The 19,122-nt window shown below is 44.4% G+C and overlaps 1 protein-coding gene and 1 pseudogene across 2 annotated transcripts in view; both read left to right on the forward strand.

The window, feature by feature from the left end:
- Nucleotides 1–18,485, forward strand: part of DOCK1 (dedicator of cytokinesis 1) — a 431,183-nt gene extending 412,698 nt beyond the window's left edge. For both annotated transcript variants that reach the window (XM_088452203.1, XM_088452204.1), the window contains exons 49-52: nt 7,742–7,940; nt 10,317–10,467; nt 14,921–15,066; nt 17,782–18,485. In XM_088452203.1, the coding sequence (XP_088308329.1) occupies nt 7,742–7,940; nt 10,317–10,467; nt 14,921–15,066; nt 17,782–17,877 (592 nt within the window). In that variant the 3' untranslated portion in view covers nt 17,878–18,485. The remainder of the gene's footprint in view (nt 1–7,741; nt 7,941–10,316; nt 10,468–14,920; nt 15,067–17,781) is intronic.
- LOC148538867 (5S ribosomal RNA) lies at nt 1,683–1,801 on the forward strand (annotated as a pseudogene).
- Nucleotides 18,486–19,122: the final 637 nt, after the last annotated feature.

The raw sequence follows: 19,122 nt of genomic DNA on the forward strand, positions 1-19,122 counted from the left end.
ACATTTCAAGAGGTCAGAATATTTACCCCAGCTGTTTGTCACAGCTTTGCAGGCAAATATATACTCTGCAGTCTGATCCAGCCATGATACAGTTGATTTAAAATAGAAAGCGGAAGTTTTTCAAATGTTTAGATTGCCTCTCGGCATTCCTAATATTGGACTTTGCATTCCTGGCAACACTCCCAGCTCTCATCATTTCAATGAGCTCTGCAGACTATGTTACAGAATTTGACAATGGCTGTTACCAAGTGACTTGAGAGTGCAAGCATTATATGTATGTTAAACTGGCTTTATTCCATTATAAATCTCCTAAAATGAGCAGGAATATTCTTCTTTATTCCAATCTAAATATTGTGCAGTTTTAAGGGATTATGCTCATAGACTAAGTTTAATTGTAACTGACAATCCAGCATTATCAAGCAGTGTTGAAAACAGGACTCAAAATGTGTTCCAAGCTCTTTAAGTATAATGGATGATTGTGTCGTATTATCCTAACACTTTCATCATTGAGACCTGTACTTCCTGTCTGTCTGCCCACCCAGGGGCGCTGGGTCACTGCTGTTTCTATTATCTGTCAGTTGTATAGATGTCTCGCTGCTTTGTTTTTTTTTCCCCCTTTGTACTGTCTGTATACACTTATTGTATTATTATTTGTGTGTTTTAGTGTAATTCTCCTTTATGACGCTAAGGCCACTTTGTGGCACCATATAAATAAATGATCTGTACAATAATAATACTTTTTTGCATCATGATAGGGCCCACGCACCTGGGGGGGGGGGTTAATACAGCATAGGGGAGATAGGCTCTAACCGGCAGCCCCTCCCCCAGCCCAGATGCCCATCCAGCTGATGTTTTTCCGCGTCTGGGTTGCTCCTACTACACTCCTCTGTATCTGAGATGCCCAGCTACCTCTATCTGTGCTCTGCTGAAGCTGCTGGTCTCAGGAGGTGTTGGGTCTAGTCTTCCTGCATACCTCTCCCCAGAGGCCAGGTTATACAGCGCTCAAATCCTACCAAACCTTTTGTTTTGAGTAGTTGATTTAGAGCCCATTGCAAGTATATTGTATATGCATTTTGCTAGCTCTGTTGTATTGATATACTGCCTTTATTTTCTATAGTGTCAATAATAAGTATCACTGCTATTTCTCCTCAACCCTTTATTACAGGGGTGTGAGGGTATTTTTTTTCCTTTTGTACTTCTCATTTACTTGTACTTGTGAAGGCTGTTGCATTTGTTACTTTTATACCTACTAATTTATGTTTAAAGGTAACTTTTATACCTACTAATTTATGTTTAAAGGTAAGGGTAAAAAGGAGGCTGATGCCTCTGTGCTGCTTACATGTAAATCCTGGTTGTCAGGCTTGTCCCCTCAGGATTTCATACAGGATGGTTTGGGTGCTATTTGTTATAAGATACCACTGCTCCTGTCCAGTTTACCAGCCCTTGTACAGGAGCCACCCTGGTGGTCCCCCTTGTCTCAGGTTATGATACAGCTAGAGGTCAAGTTGGCTACTCCCACGCTGCCTCCCACTATTGGGTACCCACACCAGGTACAGCCTGCTATGTTTGCCACCCCGATACATCCTTCCAGGATGGCTATTTATGCCACTCAAGTCTGAGTACGACTCAGTTGTCGGCTGCCTTTCAGCAAATGTTGCAGCCAAATAGACTGGTTGCCACTAAATTACAGCCACACCACACTGGACATGCCCAATGTCATCTGATCTTGGAAGCTATGCAGTGTTGGGCCAGGTTAGTACTGTGATGGAAGACCACCTGGAAACACCAGGTGCTGTAGGTAATAAGGCGTTAACCACCTTCTGGTGTTTAAACACCAGAAGGTGGTTAACGCTGAGTTTCCTAAGTCTGTGCAGCTTTCTGAACTCATGGGGGAAGCATGGAGTACTCCTAATAAACAGTTCCATGTTACGAAAAGAATGGCATCTTTGTACCCTCTCCCACCTGGCAAATGTACTAAGTGGGAAGTCCCTCCTACTGTGGATGCTCAGGTAGCACGTTTAGTCAGGAGCTCTAAGTTACCTATACCGTCCGCATCCTTCCTTAAGGATCCCACAGATAAAGAAAAACACTGATTTAAGACAGGCTTCAAGTTTCTTCTGTTACCCGACTAGCTATGGCTGCGGCCTGGGTATCCATTGCATTAAGGAATGGACAGGGACACTGGAAGATACTATACCAGATGCCAGAGAACAGCTGACATATCTCCCATATATAGGATGCGGCCTCTTATTTGGGAGAAGTTGTGATAGACGTTGGAATCCTGGCTTCTAAGGCATCAGCAACTTTGGTTAAATTGCTCATAGAGCCCGTTGGTTAACATCCTGGAAAGCAGATGCGGGTTCCAGGAAGGCTCTGGAAGCCCTGCTTTTCTCTGGAAACATACTATTTGGAGCTGAATTGGATAAGATAGTGGCTACTCTGGCAGCCTCAAAATCTGCTGGTCTGCCATCAACTGCTACCTTTAAGCTTAGGCAGTACTCTTTTTGACCCTTTCGCCCTCAGGGAAAGGCAAAACGCCCTTTAGGCAGTCTAGTTCTCGCAGGACCAACAAGCCACAAACCAAGAAGCCTTGGTCGGTCAAAACTTCCGCCTGATGGAGCGGGCCTCCTCCTGGGGGATCTCAGGGTGGGAGGCCGACTTCTTCAGTTTGCCAACACCTGGTGTCAAACTACAACAGATGCCTGGGTCCAAGAAGGGGTCTCTCAAGGCTACGACCTCACCTTCCTGAGGCGTCCTCCCTAGAAGTTTTTCTGTACAGCTCCCCCATCAGACTATCAAGGCCTTGGCCATCCAGTCCCTGCTGTGTTCAGGGGTGATAATCCTGTATCCTATGAATAATAACCCCTTCCTTGCTGAGCCATGCTGTTTTTAATTCAGAAACCAAATGGGTCTCATCACCCTATTCTGAATCTGGGAACCCTCAACACATTTATCCATGTGCCAGGTTCCGTATGGAGACTCTCAGGTCAATTGTTCTGGCAATAGAACCTGAGGATTTTATGATTTTCCTGGACATTCGGGAGGCATAACTGCATATGTCTATTACGCCATTCCAACAACGATTTCTACGATTCCAACAACGATTTGCTGTCTTGCAGCAACATTACCAATTTCAGGCACTACGGTACCTTTTGATTTCTCAACGGCCCCTCGGGTCTTTACCAAAATAATGGAAGTTATGACGGCCCACCTCAGGCAGCAGGGAGTCAGGATACTGCCATGTTTGGATGACCTCCTGATATTGGCATAGTCTCCAGCTGTGTTACAACACCATTTCCAACTGACCATTGCTTGTCTAAGGACGCACGGCTGGATCATCAATTAGAAGAAGTCTTCCCTTTTCTCCAATACAGCGAATGGTACATCTGGGAGCAATGCTGGATTCTCAGGCACAAAGGGAATTTCTGCCAGGGGACAAGATTTCGGCCCTACAATTCCGTGTGCGCAAATTACTTCGCAATCTAAGGTTATCCATCCACTAAGTGATGCAGATCCTGGAGTCCATGGTATCCACTTACAACATGTTGGAATATGCTCAGTTACACTTCAGGCCTCTGCAACAATTGATTATCTCCTGGTGGAATGGGCAGTATCATCTAATATGCTCCCAGATGATTCTCCGCCCTCTGGAGGTTCGGCTCTCATGATGGCTGCAAATGTCCTATCTGCACAAGGGTCGCCCCTTCTGGATCCCAAATTGGTAGCTTCTCATCATGGACGCCATCCTTCGCTGATGCGGCGTGGTGACTGGTCATCATACCTTTCAAGGAAGCTGGACAACCCAGGACAGTTACCTGCTCATATACATCCTGGAGCTTTGTGCAGTATACAAAGTACTCACTCTAGCACAGGACCTCTTCCAAGACGGGCCGGTCCAGATCCAATCCGACACCGCGACTACAGTAGCTTACCTCAATCATCAGGGAGGCATGCAAAGTCAGGCAGCCATGAGGGAAGTGGCAAACATTTTGGTCTGGGCAAAATTTTATCTTCCGGCAATCTCAGCAGTGTTCATCCCTGGAGTCCTCAACTGGGAAGCTGATTTCCTAAGTAGTCAGGACATACACACCGGAGAATGGGCTCTCCACCTGGATGTCTTTCAGCTCCTGGTGGACAGATGGAGACAATCTGACATAGACCTCATGGCCTCACGGCACAACCACAAGGTCCCCAGGTACGGTCCAGGACCAGAAAACCCTCAGCCACCTTCGTGGATACGTTGACAGTGAGGTGGGACTTCAAGCTGGCATATCTCTTTCCTCCGATCTCCCTCCTCCCAAGTGTTGTCAGGAAATTTAAGCAAGAAGGGGGTACAGTAATACTTGTAGCTCCTGCTATGTCCAGGCACCATTGGTTCTCGGACCTACAGAGTCTCTCCATAGACACTCTGTTCCCTCTTCCTCTATGGCCAGATCTGTTAGCGCAGGATCCCTGCTTGCATCCGGATTTATCTGGTCTGTCTTTGAAGGTGTTGCTCTTGAGTCTTCCATGTTAAGAGCCAAGAGTTTCTCTGTGGTTCAGATGATGAACAGGGCACGAAAGCTTTCCTCAGCCCTCATCTATTAGAGTTTGGCACTCCTTTTTTCTCTGGTGTTCCCACAGAGAGTATGACCCTAAGGTTTTCAGGGTTTCCCGAGTACTTGCTTTTCTCCAGGCTGGGTTAGATCTTGGTCTCCTCCTGGCTACGCTGAGAGTACAAGTTTCTGTGCTGTCAGTTTAGTTCCAGCGAAGGATCGCTTTTCTGCCTGATGTGAGAATTTTTTTTTTCAGGGTATTATCCACGTTCAGCCACTATTGGTCTCTCCGGTGGCACCGTGGAATTTGTATTTGTCTCTCAGGGCTCTATAGGTTTCCCCATTTGAACCTCTGGAATCAGTTGATCTTAAGTGGTTGACAGCCAAGACACTCTTTCTACTAGCTATCTCCTCTGCCCGTAGAGTCTCTGATTTGGCAGTGCTCTCTTGTCGCTCCCCATTTTTTGTTTTTATTCACCAGGATAGAGCTGTCCTCCATACAAGGGCGGGTGACCTTCCTAAGGTAGTATCCCGTGTTTATGTGAATGAAGAGATTGGGGTTCCAGTCTTCAGACCCTTCTGCAGGTGAAGCCTCCCTGGATGTGGTTTGCACTCTCCATAGCTACGTGGATCGTACGAACTTCTTGAGAAAATCAGATGCTCTTTTTGTGTTGTATGACTTTCACAAGCGGGGCTGGCCAGATAACAAACATACTCTGGCTTGGTGGCTGTGCATGACTATCTCTCAGGCTTACTTGCAGGCTGATATCCATGTTCCAAACATGGTGACAGCACATTTTACTCTATGGGACCATCGTGGGCATTTCGATGTGGTGCCACTGCTGAACAATTATGCAAGGCAGCCACACGGTCCTCTGTCCACACTTTTCTTAGGTTCTACGCCTTTGACACCTTTGCCTCTCAGGATGTTTATTTTGGGCAACTGATTCTCCTTCCTGATCAGGAGCATCCCCACCCTTAAGGGAACTGCTTTTAGGACATCCCCAAGATATCCTTGTGGATCCCTATGGACCCTGAAGAAGAAAATAAGAGTTATGGTAGACTTACCTTTGTTAACTCTATTTCTTCGAAGTCCAAAGGGCACCCACCCTGACGCACCTGGCTTCATTGGGTAATTGCTTTTTCTCATGTTCACTAGTTCACTCTTCTTTGACAGAGTGTTTCTGGTGTACATTGTCCTTCCTTCTCCTCTTTTCTACTCCTGCCTTGAGCTTCTTTACAATATTGAATGCCTGTGGCCAGGGGCGGGGTATACGTGGAGGAGAACCCTAGGCATCCTGGGAGCTGAAAGCTTAACTGTTTGGTGCCTGGATCACTCCAGCCACATTTCCCCCATGGTATCCCTGTGGATCCTATGGACCTCGAAGAAAAAGAGTTAACAAAGGTAAGTCTACTATAACTCTTATTATTTTTCAGCAGTTCCTGTCCTGAACCTCCCATTAACTATGATGTAATATCTTGGGCCAAAAAATTTGTTCCCGTAAGTTAAGTTTTATTTTAAAGTCTCTTTTGAGTGACTATTATTTATATATATATATATATATATATATATACACAATCCACTAATCCCACCACTCTGGAACCCCTACAAGGGGTATCGCGCTCTTGTGCCTTCCATGAGGGGGCCTAAGCCTCCAAATACAGTATACAAGAAATAAGGCGTCACTCAGAGTCTTGAATATCCACAAAGGTGTATTAGTGAGATATATGCTTATATCTCACTAATACACCTTTGTGGATATTCAAGACTCTGAGTGACGCCTTATTTGTTGTATACTAAATATATATATATATATATATATATATTATATATATATATATATATATATATATATTAATATTAGTTTTTCTATATCTCCATCCCCAGTAGCTCCAACCTCAGTCCGTACATGTTTGCAACCAGGGCTATTTTTCTGGCAAAATAGCCCTGGTCGCAAACATGTACGGACGACTCCAGCAGACTGCGCTGATCAATGTGATATGCAACACTTGTATATCTGTGTGCGACGGAGTCTGAATCTGTTTACGAAATACTATGATGCAGTTGCCGCGGCTTTTTTTGCTCTCCAAGTTCCGTTGCGGTCCATATACAGACTCAGTCGCACACAGATATACTAGTGTCACTTATCAATCTAATCAATGCAGTCTCATAAAGGAAATTGTCGCATCAGTATGCAAAAAAGAAGCATTTTTGAGTAGAGTCGCACTGGACTTGGCAGTCTAATCAAGCTAGGTGTATTGAGATAAGGTGTATGAGGACACATCTGTGTGTGTGTGTGTGTGTGTATATATATATATATATATATAATGTTAATAAAATATAGTTGCGTACTGTGTAGGTATACAGTAGTATTTATCTATGCTGATATTTGTGCACAAACTCCTCCAGCTTTCAGTGACTATCAGCTGCCACAAGCATTGTTCTGTTGCTACCTAGAGAAACCGTTAGTTTGCTTAAAAAATAGATATATTGAATGCGTTGTAGCTTGTGATAATAACTCTCCTTATCTTCCTCCCATCGTATGGGAGGTATTTACCCAATTGATATGAAGTTTATTTGCCTCAACAGTAAGAAAGTAAATGAAAAAAAGTAATGAAAAAAATAGTTGTATAGACTTGAGTTTGTCTAAACCTTTAGAAATAAAAGATTCATATACTCTACGGGTTTAGACTTGTTATCCATTCCATCTTTAAAGATTACTTTCTTCACCTTGATAGCTGCAGCAGTAAAATGCTATTAGATTTGCATGGTATTGCCCTTAAATTCTCATTAAAGTTTCTTTTTTTGTCTGTGAGCTGCGCCCTGAAGGTTTGCAAATCAGCAACAGAAGGATTTAAAAATAAATAAATGTATTTAAACATATATCCATTTTAATACCTATTTCTGAATATAACGGACGTTTCAGGGGAAGATATAGCCAAGGCCATTCTTCAGAAGAATTTCTCTCTGACACCAGCTTGCTTGCTGCAGCAGAATCCATTCTCCTATTCTGTATAGATAGTTCAGATAAGCACATACATAACTGTATTGCCTCATACTGTATAAATATATAAAGAGATAAAGTATGCTGCTTCTTCTCTAAAGCTGACATGACATCGGGCAGATTAACTCTCTATCTAGAATCCTCTGACCATGTAAAACGCGTTAGCCCATAATTGATTCATTGGAGCAATCTCTCTTCCAGTTTTATTCTTGAACCACTTTTACCAAAGAAGATGCATTCTCGGTCCCAAGATAAATTGGACAGAGATGATCTTGATAAGGAGAAAAAGGAGAAAAAGAAGGAGAAAAGGAACAGCAAGCACCAAGAGATATTTGATAAAGAATTTAAAGCGACTGATATCCTACCCCAGCAGTCTGATGCGGTCATCCTTTCCGAAACCGTGAGTTTCATTCCACTTAACGCATTGATTCGGTCAAGATGCAGTTTCAGTATTTATGGAATGTGCGTATGTCATAGAATTTTAATTCACTTTGCGCTTGTCTTTGATATGGTCCATTTAAGCCATTAAAGCTTTAGGCAACTTTTTGGAAATATATCCCTAAGTATTCGTATAGGTGTGTTACGTCGTACATATCTCATGGTTCAACCAGGTAAAACAAAACACTAATATTTGCACCAAACATACAACGGGCGTAGGCCTCAGCCTGATAGTGTATACGTGTGGCTTGCCGGTATTAGTAGTAGAAAGTTGCATTACACTATTTCTACACAATATAATAATGGAATGGAAGTGTTGTCTAGACGAGAGAATACGGACTGGACAGTGTTCGTTGTAAATGTAAAAGTTGCTTTTTCAATATTAAAGGTATATATGGGAAGGACTGCACATTTATTTGTTTTGTTGCGTTTTAGTGAACACGTCTTTACTGTTCTCCGCTTACCCATCCTGCCTGCCCCCCATTCCTCCTCTATGTGTAAGGGGCTGCACGTTAATGATAGGTAACAATGTAAGTACGGATGTATTTTTGCATGTGCAATTCAGAATTGTGCACCTTGCACATGTCCAACTGTAAAGGAGTCCCTGAGTCTGCCAGGAGATATTAGTCTGAGTGGAAGCAATTACTGTAGTCTGTGTAGCAATCAAAAGGGCCAGAGAATACATGTAGTTGGCTCAAGAAAAGTGTTGTTATTAACAGTGTGTGTATGTACAGGGGTACCAAGAAGGGGGGGCAGCGGGTACAAATTACCCGGACCTGGGCATGTTGGAGGGGCCTGGGTCGTCCGCCGCCACCTCCTTACTCTTACCTGTCAGCAGACTGTGTCTTTCCAGCCCAGCAGTGTGACCAGAGATGCTGCTACCACTGAACAGCAGCAGCAGTCTCCTCTACCTGTGCGGGGGCAGTTAGGCTACACCCCCGAGAGTACTGGGGCCCAGGCCAGCTCTCTACCGGCATGTATGTGTATATAATATATATATATATATGTGTGTGTGTGTGTGTATATATATATATATATATTTATGTAGTGGCCAATGGACCGGCACTCAACAGGCTGCGCACTTCACAAACGTTGCTCCGGTGCCCTCCTATAGGGTTTCAGCTGTATATCCCATGTATAGATCCAGAAAGGCGGCACTCGGAGGCTTGCAATCAAGTTGAAAAAAACTCCAATTTATTGATCGACGTTTCGGAGGTCGAACTTCCTTTTTCAAGATACTGACATACACAGAAACAAAACATAAAAGCAGAATTAAATACCTGATAGACATCGTGGTACCACTTCCCCGTGAGCTGAGGACGCCAGACGCACTTCCGGTGACCGAGAGGGACACGCGTGTACCAAACACCGCGCATCCGCTGACGTCACACAGATTCGCATCTGACTTGATTGCAAGTCTCCGAGTGCCGCCTTTCTGGATCTATATACTTATGTATATACATATATTTATGTGTGTGTATATATATATATATATATATATATATATATATATAAATATGACGATCTCCTATAGTGTGGCCTGGCAGCCTCACATATATTAGGATAAAAGGAGGCACTCCTTGGTGATGAAAAAAGCAATATCTTTTCATCAGGACAGGACAATCATTAGGACCTTGAAACGTCGACACTTTGTATGTATTATATAAGATGCTTTGAATAAAGAAATAGCTTTTTTCATCACCAAGGAGTGCCGCCTTTTTTCCTTATACATGTGGGGCTGCCAGGCCACACTATAGGATATCGTCTGGATAAGAATTTATAGGAGGGCACCCTGCCTATGCACTAACTTCATCCAGAGTGCCAAGCTTATGGAACTTATATATATATATAACAGACTGGCTCTCCACAATATAGCCAACATTAGCTTGCCTAGGTGCCCTTGCAAAAGAAATTAACAGTAAAGTCTTTAATGAATAATATGCGCTCCGGTACATTGGGTATGGGGAGAAATACGTTTGGGGTGCAGATATATCCTCAGCTGTCACTCCTGGACCTCCAGCTAGTTTAGTCCCCAAGCAGAGGGACTCACATGTAAGTGAACGTTCTCTTTAAATTTTATATATACGTTTCTTACACTTAATGCGTCTGGCCATGAGTTTACCTCTGTTATTTAGATAACGGCGAGCTATAGATGACCTTGTAATACATATGTAATGAAATAACTTCAACAGGTTATTTTTATGATAAAGCGACTAACTTGTAATTAGAGCATCTCTTCCTACCATATGCTGAGGTTGTATCATTTCTCAACACTATAGTACATCAGGTTTGTCTGTCTTAAGCCTACCAATTGCAGTATGATACCTTGCTTTTCCAGATAAGCCCCTTGAGGCCCCAGAGGCCGAAGAGTCAAGTTCTCAATACTATTGCCGGTGATAGGCGATTTTCTGTATCTCCGAGCCAGGCTTCCACGCAACAGCCTCCGCCAGTCACCCCCAGAGCTAAGCTCACATTTAGCCCACCTCTAGGTAGGTTTTTCTGTTCAATGGTACTTTATATACCAAATGTGTTGGTTATGTTGTGTAAAGTTAGAGTCATTTGAACGTTGTATGGTGTGTTTACTAATTTAATGATTTTTAGTTTTGTGTTGTTTTTTTGTCTGGATTGCAGTGGCTGTCACTGTTATATATAGAGCATAATTGACCAGACGACAACATAGGCAGTAAAAACTTACAGCTGCAACTGTAGTGTCCATGCTTTTATAAGCAATAAGAGCCCAGCACCAGTTCTGTTTTGTCCAGTGTCAATGGAATTGAATGCTACAGATGGGTCCATCTACTGTACATCTAGCCTCCTGGCGCGTTAAACAGCCCTTCTAGTCACGCCATGCAGTGACTTGACTTGACTCAGAAGCGCCGAGCGTTTTTCGTTTGTATTTCTACCTTCAAATGTGTCTTATTCACACAAGCAGCTTCTGCTGATTAAAATGATATGCAGCATGCTTATGTTCTCTGTGCGAGTGCGGGTGTATCTGCATGTGAAATGCTATGTTCTAGTGTCAGCGGCTGTAACACTGTAACGTAGTGTTTGGCATGCAGATACACCCGCAGTCACACACAGAACATAGGCATGATGCATATCATTTTCATCAGCAGAAGCTGCTTGTGCTTCATATTCACATCACTGTGCGAATAAGACGTATTTGAAGGTAAAAAATGCATGTAAAGACTCTTGGCGCTACCAAGACACACTGAGCTCCCGCATTGTGTGGCATGGCTTGTAGCGCTCAGAGGATAGATGTATGTGGGCACATCTGTAGCTGGCAAGATGGCTTATTTCTATAAGTTAATTAGTTCTAGACTGAAGGGAATATCCTTCATCCTTTGCCCAGTCAGTCATCCTTGGTATTACAAGAAACAAAATTATTTCTAAAACTTGTGTGTTTCATTATACGTTTCACTTTTATAATGCTTTAAAAATATTTACATTAATCAACCACCTAGAAAGAGCCTAATCTGTCCTGTGTTAGTGCAATCAGTGCCGTAATATAGCGGCAGTGCTCCCTGTTCCGGCCCCGCCACCTGAACGCATGACATTGCGCCGCGTGGGCAAGACCGCCAGCATTGGGAAGTACAGCACTGAGGATGCTCTGGTCACTTTATACAGGCTGTAGGGTGCGTTCCTAGAGCATGCCCTGGACGACAGCACCAGTCGCACACCCCTAATTACGGCCCTGAGTGTAATAATTGCATGTCATTCGGGTTCAGGGCTAGATTAACAATGGGACTGATGGTGCGACAGTCCAGGCCTCCACATAAAAATAGGCCCATCGCCATGGCAATATGATCATGACCAGCCACCAGCTGTCTACACGTCGGCTATTAATCATAAGTTTTAAAATTGTATTTATATTTTCCTCACAAAACTATGTAAATGTTCTGCTTTTATGTTTTGATGGAGACGTTGGGGTTGCTGGTACAGTGCCTAGATAGATCGACGTCAGATGGTCCTCAGGGTCAAATGGTCGACATGGATTAAGGTCAACTGTCAAATGGTCAACGCAGAAAAAGGTTGGCGCATGGTTGTTCATGATTGTTAGGTTTAGGGTTAGGCACTTAGCGGAGGGTTAGGGTTAGACTGCGGGAGGGAACGTTTAGGGTTAGGCACTAGGGGGATAGTTAGGGTTAGGCTCTATGGTGAAGGTTAGGGTTAAAATAACAAAAAGAAAACCATGTGTTGACCTCTTCGGCGTCAACATTTGTGTGTCTACCTTTTGGCCCTGTTGACCTTAGTCCATGGCAATAGTTTAACAGTCGACCTTTTAACCCTGTCGACCTATGGCCTGCCTAACGTGGTGTTGAACTTTTGACTGTCTATATAAATAGTGTAGATCTTTAAATCCACATCTGGGCTGACAGTGTAAAGGGTGTACACGCCCATATGGCACTGGCCACACCCACACAGCACTGGTCACACCTCATCCACTTCTAGGTCCTTGTTCATTTTCAGCTCCAGGCCCATGTGGCCCTTAATTTGTCCCTGCCTGGGTTGGTGGACCCATGGCAATGATTACATTAACCTCCAGTCCACTCTGCTAAACTATCAATAGAGACCATACATTTAAACTGGTCAAATGATCCGCTTGAGGGGTCATTGCATTTTTTGAAGAAGCTGAGATATATCAGTATAATGCACCTGGGCACCCCTTTGGGGGCTCGGCGGTAGTGATAGCAGAGGCAGAAGAGGCCCTAGCGGTCACACTACTCCTAAGCGGCACAGTTGTTTGTCAGAGCTGGACATGCAGGAACCGAGATTACCCTCTCAGCCTGATCACATCACACAATTACTACTGTCAGTACTCAGGCTCAGGCGTTCCACCCGCTATTGATTACAGGGCCTGATTCAGAGCCGGACGCTCTGACCAGAGCGTTCGCTCTGAATCAGGGCCCTCCTACATGAAAATGGAGCGGCCTTATGGACGCTCGCATAGCTGAGGGTTACCACCCACAGCTTATGCGAGCGTCCATGATGATGGTCGCGATGGTCAAGACCATCGCGACCATCCGCCTTGCGATGGAGACCCTGCGGTAGGGTCTCGCTGCCGCAAGCCCTGGAGTGATTTTGGCTCTATCAGAGCCAAAATCACTCCCACTGACATCACTACTGATGTCAGTGGGGCCGGCTTCAGACGGTAGGTGTTCCCATGGGAACGCCTCCGTCTGGCAGCCACGCCCCTGGCACGCCCACCAAAGGGGGCGTGCTGTCAATCAACATCGACAGCACGCCCCCTTTGGTGCGAGACCCGGAGCGACAGCTATCCCGTCGCTAGCCGTGTCTTGCGCATGCGCACGACGGAGCTCCCTCCGTCATGCGCATGCGTAGTGGGGCAACATCAACCCGCTTGCGAGCGTCCTGCGCTCGCGAGCGGGTCTGAATGACCCCCACAGTTTGAGCTGAGACAGATTTTGCTGTCTTGCAGCTGTCTGAATTCCGACAATGCACAGGATTGAGCCGCGCAGTTTTCTCACTCACTCAATCCTGAATCTAGCATGCGACACGTTGTTACAGATGTATACTTGGCTTTGCTCTCATCACGCACATCTTTGCTGCAGTCGCGCCAAACAGCCGGTCTCAGCGCCCCCGGTCCCATGAATCTCTTCTTTTTTTTTTTTTTTTCTTTTGCTGAAAATTCAATTTCGTTGCAATGTGATGCAACTAGAAATCACCAGCAGACTGCGCTGATTAATCTGATATGCGACACTTGTATATCTGTGTGCGACTGAGTCTCTCAATCAGCATGCAAACCATGCCACCATGCAGGGGCCGCAGCTTATTTCTCCACGCCAAGTTCCATTTACAGACTCAGTCGCACACAGACATACTAGCGTCACATATCAGAATAATCAGCACAGTCTCCTGATGTGTCCTAGTGGGATCAGTATGATTTATCGCCGGCCGCATGGCAGAAGCCCGGCAGGGGTGAGAATCCTGAAGTTACAAAAGGCAAGTATCGCTAACCTTTTTTTTACCCCCTACCCTCCTTTAGGGGTGCTTAACCCTAACCCTCCTCTAATTGCCTAAACCTAACCCCACCTTCCCCGCAGCCTATACCCAAGTCTCCCGGGGGGGTGCCTAACCCTAACCTCCCCCTGGGGGTGCCTAACCCCCCCCCTGCTTCCCCTAGCCTAACCCTAACATAACTTCCGCGGGGGTAGGGCCTAATCCTGGGAACCCCTAACCTAATCCTCCCACCCAATCCCCCCCCCCCCCCAGCTGTCCGCGCCCAGCTTGCCTTCGATCGGTAAGCCGGGTGTGTCGGGCTCCCAGCGTGGGTCTAATGACAGGCAGCGGGATTTTGACGCGTGTCGTTAGACAGTTGCCGGGATTAGAAAGTCGGGAAGCCGGCGGTCAGGCTTTCGTCCGTCAGCTTCCCGTCCTAGTACAACACATTTTCATAAAAAAAAGACGCCCAACGCTAGCAAAGTTGCACGGGACCTGACTGCTTACTCACACCAGGCAAGTCGCGCTGCATGGCATATTGAGGCTAGATGTATGAGAACACATCTGTGTAGTGGCGCGAGAGGGTGTGCCCAGTTATTGACACCATCTCACGCCAGGCTTTCGCAAGTGCTGCCACTGCTGCTCTATACTTAACATAGGTTTTTCAATCGCCAAAATGGTGTAATCAGCAACAGACATCCCTGATTATGCCATGTGCCCAGTAATGGCATACCACCTGTACCTCCAACATTTATAAGAAGAGGACTGATTATGGGTACTTGACTTTCATAGACAGGGCGCATTGGCATACAGTGGGGGCAGCTAGTTTATGGGTTGGGAACGCAACCTATGAATCACTAGGAACCAGTGGCCAATAAAGGGATGATGCAAATCTCCGGTTGGTTGCTTCTCTATAATAAATACATATATTGGAGTATACAGCTGAATACCATTATCCATAAACTAAACGTGTGTTTCCAGGCATGGAACAAAATGGAGTAACAGCTGCTGAACCAGTGGATGTTCCCCCACCGCTACCACTGAAGGGAAATATGGCAGATTATGGCAACGTCATGGAAAGCCAAGAATACATCCAACCCGCTACACCCCCGCCACCTCCCCAGAGGGTAAGTGTGCACCTGCTTCAAATAACTAATCCTCTTGTATCCCCCTCAAACCATTCTGCTACAGTAGTTTAAGCTGAGCCTTCTGAATAGACTTTACCCACACAAAATAAATGCAATTTTAAGTAAAGTTAGTGGAACGGGACCACCATACAGACATACAGTACCCACCATACAGACATACAGTACCCACCATACAGACATACAGTACCCACCATACAGACATACAGTACCCACCATACAGACATACAGTACCCACCATACAGACATACAGTATACACTTAGACATACAGTACCCACTTACAGACATACAGTACCCACCATACAGACATACAGTATACACTTAGACATACAGTACCCACTTACAGACATACAGTACCCACCATACAGACATACAGTATACACTTAGACACATACAGACATACAGTACCCACCATACAGACATACAGTACCCACCATACAGACATGCAGTACCCACCATACAGACATGCAGTACCCACCATACAGACATGCAGTACCCACCATACAGACATACAGTACCCACCATACAGACATACAGTACCCACCATACAGACATACAGTACCCACCATACAGACATGCAGTACGCACCATACAGACATACAGTACCCACCATACAGACATACAGTACCCACCATACAGACATGCAGTACCCACCATACAGACATGCAGTACCCACCATACAGACATACAGTACCCACTTATAGAAATAAGAAAAAAATAAATAAATACCAAGACATCTCTGGGCACAGTCCTCCCAGTCACATCTAGATTTATAAGCGGTGCCCAGTCTGATATGCTGGAAACTACAGTAATAGTAATAACAATATAAGTAACGGGGTGGGGGGTGTTGGCAGGAGTTGGGTAGTAGGTGAGCATGGGGTACTGTGTGTAATAGCACAGCCTTCCATCGCTGCCATTTCAGCAAAATAATTTGACATTTGAGCATTAATCTTTGAGTGCAGCTGTCATGATATCAGGTATTATAATATATTTATTTATTTAGTGCCAGATATAATAACGATAAATACGTTGTGCAATGTAGGATCTGATCAGGGCGTAGTAACGTCTCAGACGCTGTACCTCCATGTTGTTAGATAGAAAGCCAAGCGACTAGAGGGATGTCAGGATATTGGAGGACAGATTGTTGCTGTGCTGCAGATGTGCCTTTTACATAAGGTTCCTATCTCCCCCGAGGTGTGTGCGAGTCAGTGAGTCTGCTTAGAATAGGGTCTAATGTGAACTGGCAGACTTCTCCTATCTGAAAGGAGAACGCTTCTGCAAGAAACTAGACACCAAATATACGTCTGTTGGGATTTTTACATTAAAAGTCATATACTGTTACCTATATTTCACCATGGCATATCTACAGCGACTCGTCTTCAGGTTCTGACTCGATCGCCACATTCACACGTATCATACGTGTGAATGTGGCGATCTGTCCATGGACTAATTGTTGTAATGAGGGATAATTAAATATTGTGATTGTAGGAATGTACTTGCACTAGAAAAATATTATTTGCTCAAGATATACCTGTAACTTACTAACAAAAGGAATCACTCACACACATCCCGGAGTAAATCCGAGGCCAGTTTGTAAATAAAATAAATTGTTTGTAAATACTGCAGCATGGCATTTAATAATAATAATAATAATAATAATATAAAATTATGCCACAAAAAAAACATCATAAACTCAATGGTACCTTGACACTTCTTGTAGTACACTGGCTCTCGTGTATCTGGAGGCTTAGAGGATCTGTACTACATTTGTCCTCCCCCTCCCCCTCCCCCTAAAGGTTGGCTGTTTTATCATTTTTATGAGCCAGTTTTTATTGGTGAAACCCCTTGGTCGCCCCGGAGTCTGTAATTGCACAGCTCCCAGCTGTCGGCCTATAGAATCTGACGCTGTTCCTAGCTCGTCCATATTGCATGGTAATTCCTGCTCTAGCCACTGGCGGCCAATGTATCACTGAAACATGTAGTGCCACAAGTGCTGCATCATCTGAGATGAATGGTTGCATTATGTCGGCTACATGCTAGCAACAGAACGTCCTAATTCCTTGAGTGTAATCTTATAGGGTGATTCAATTATTTTGGTCGTCCCCCGCTGGGCATCTATTCTATTGGGCGCCTGACGGAGCAATTCAGTTGTTTCTCCATTCGGATGCCTAAAGCCCGTGAGGGGACAAATTTTGTGTGCAAAGCCCGTTGTTTGGGTGCCCTAGCCACTACGTTAAGCAGGTTTAGCCACTTTGTGCGACTTATCCTGGTGCTTGTAGGCGCATTAAATACTAATGGGCTTTCTCTCTCCTTACCCTTAACTGTAACCCTCCCTCCCCGGTGCCTAAACCTAACCTCCCCGCACCCTAAACCTAACCCTCCCCCTAACCTTCGGAATGCTGGCACAAGGATTCTGACAGGTTTCAGGATTCCTGAGCCAGTATGTGGAACGCCGGAATCCCCAAGGTCGGTATTATGACCGCTTCCCTTTGCATATAATGATATCGCTGTACTCCAAAATTAATTTACTTTTTCCCCCTTCTGGTTTTCGGAGCTTTTTGCATAATGGGTTTCCAGAATAGAGAATCCCATACCTATGCTCTGCAGCAAGTCAAACAATGAGATGTTATTTGTTTATTGTGTACTTTTGTGTACAGTGACATTAACGCTTGTATTTGTCCATGTGTGTTTTTCAGCACCTGCCGCCACCACTACCCAGCAAAACGCCCCCGCCGCCCCCTCCCAAGACCATGAGAAAGCAGATGTCCGTGGACTCCAGCACCATGCAGTAGAACACTCGCCACTTTCTGAATGTACAGCTCGCTACGGCTAATTATGCAGAATTTACCTCATTTGGGCCACAGTGTTTTCCTATTTCTTCCCCTTGTGCGATCATCCTAGATGAAAATAGTAATTTTAGATTTGATGAAATGTAGAGAAAAAGAAAAAAAAAAAACATTGAGAGCTACTGAGTTGTGGATACTAATTTATGTAGTGTAATAATACTAAGGGAGCAACTTATATACAAAACAAAATAAAATTTAAATAAATGACGTGATTGACTGGTGGGAGCATTGCTACTAATGTTGATCAGTTCCTGTGTCATCATCTTGTACAGAAGTTTGTATATATGATGTTTTTTTTATTTTATTTTATTTTTTTTCATTTTAGATTGTTTTTAATTTTTTTTAATGACACTTGTTTTTAGTGTACTAGATCTACAGATTGTCCTCCTACATCTAGCCTCCTTGCGCGCTAAACAGCTCTTCTAGTCGCGCCTTGCCGTGGCGTGACTCGGTAGTGCCAAGCATTTTTTCGTGCAACTTTTTACCTTCAAATTCGTCTTATTCGCACAGCGATGCGAGTAGTTAGCACAAGCAGTTTCTGTTTGATTAAAATGATATGCAGCATGCCTATGTTCTGTGTGTGACTGCAGCTGTATGTGCATGCAAAACGCTACGCTACAGTGTCAACAGCTGTAACACTGTAACGTAGCATTTCGCATGCAGATACACCCGCAGTCGCGCACAGAATATAGGCATGCTGCATATCATTTTAATCAGCAGAAATGCTTGTGCTAACAATTTGTATCGCGAGTAAGACACATTTGAAGGTAAAAAGTTGCTTGTAAAGATGCTCGGCGTTACCAAGTCACACAGGGCTCACGCTTTATGAGTAGTGCGACTTGTAGCGCATGGACGATAAATGTATGTGGATACATCTGTATTCATATTATCTACTTACTGTACACTTTTATTCATTGCCTATCATTCACTACTGCTGAGGGCGTATAGATAGTTCAGCAGCCCTAAACGTGCCAACAGATCACTATAATCATGTGTAGATTTGCCTTTTAATTGTCACATCAAAATAATAATGTTATTTTGTGTATATGTATTCTTCTGCCGTTCCGTTTTATAATCACCCTGTAGATTTTGTTACATATAACTGACTAAAAAAATAAAAAAGATGTTTTCAAAAATAAAAGGAACTCTTAGTCTTTTAAGAGGCAACGGTTCATTCGGACCAGTCTCACC

The sequence above is a fragment of the Taudactylus pleione genome, unplaced genomic scaffold (genome assembly GCF_031769625.1).
Source record: "Taudactylus pleione unplaced genomic scaffold, aTauple2 ptg000034l, whole genome shotgun sequence".
Lineage (NCBI taxonomy): Eukaryota > Metazoa > Chordata > Amphibia > Anura > Myobatrachidae > Taudactylus > Taudactylus pleione.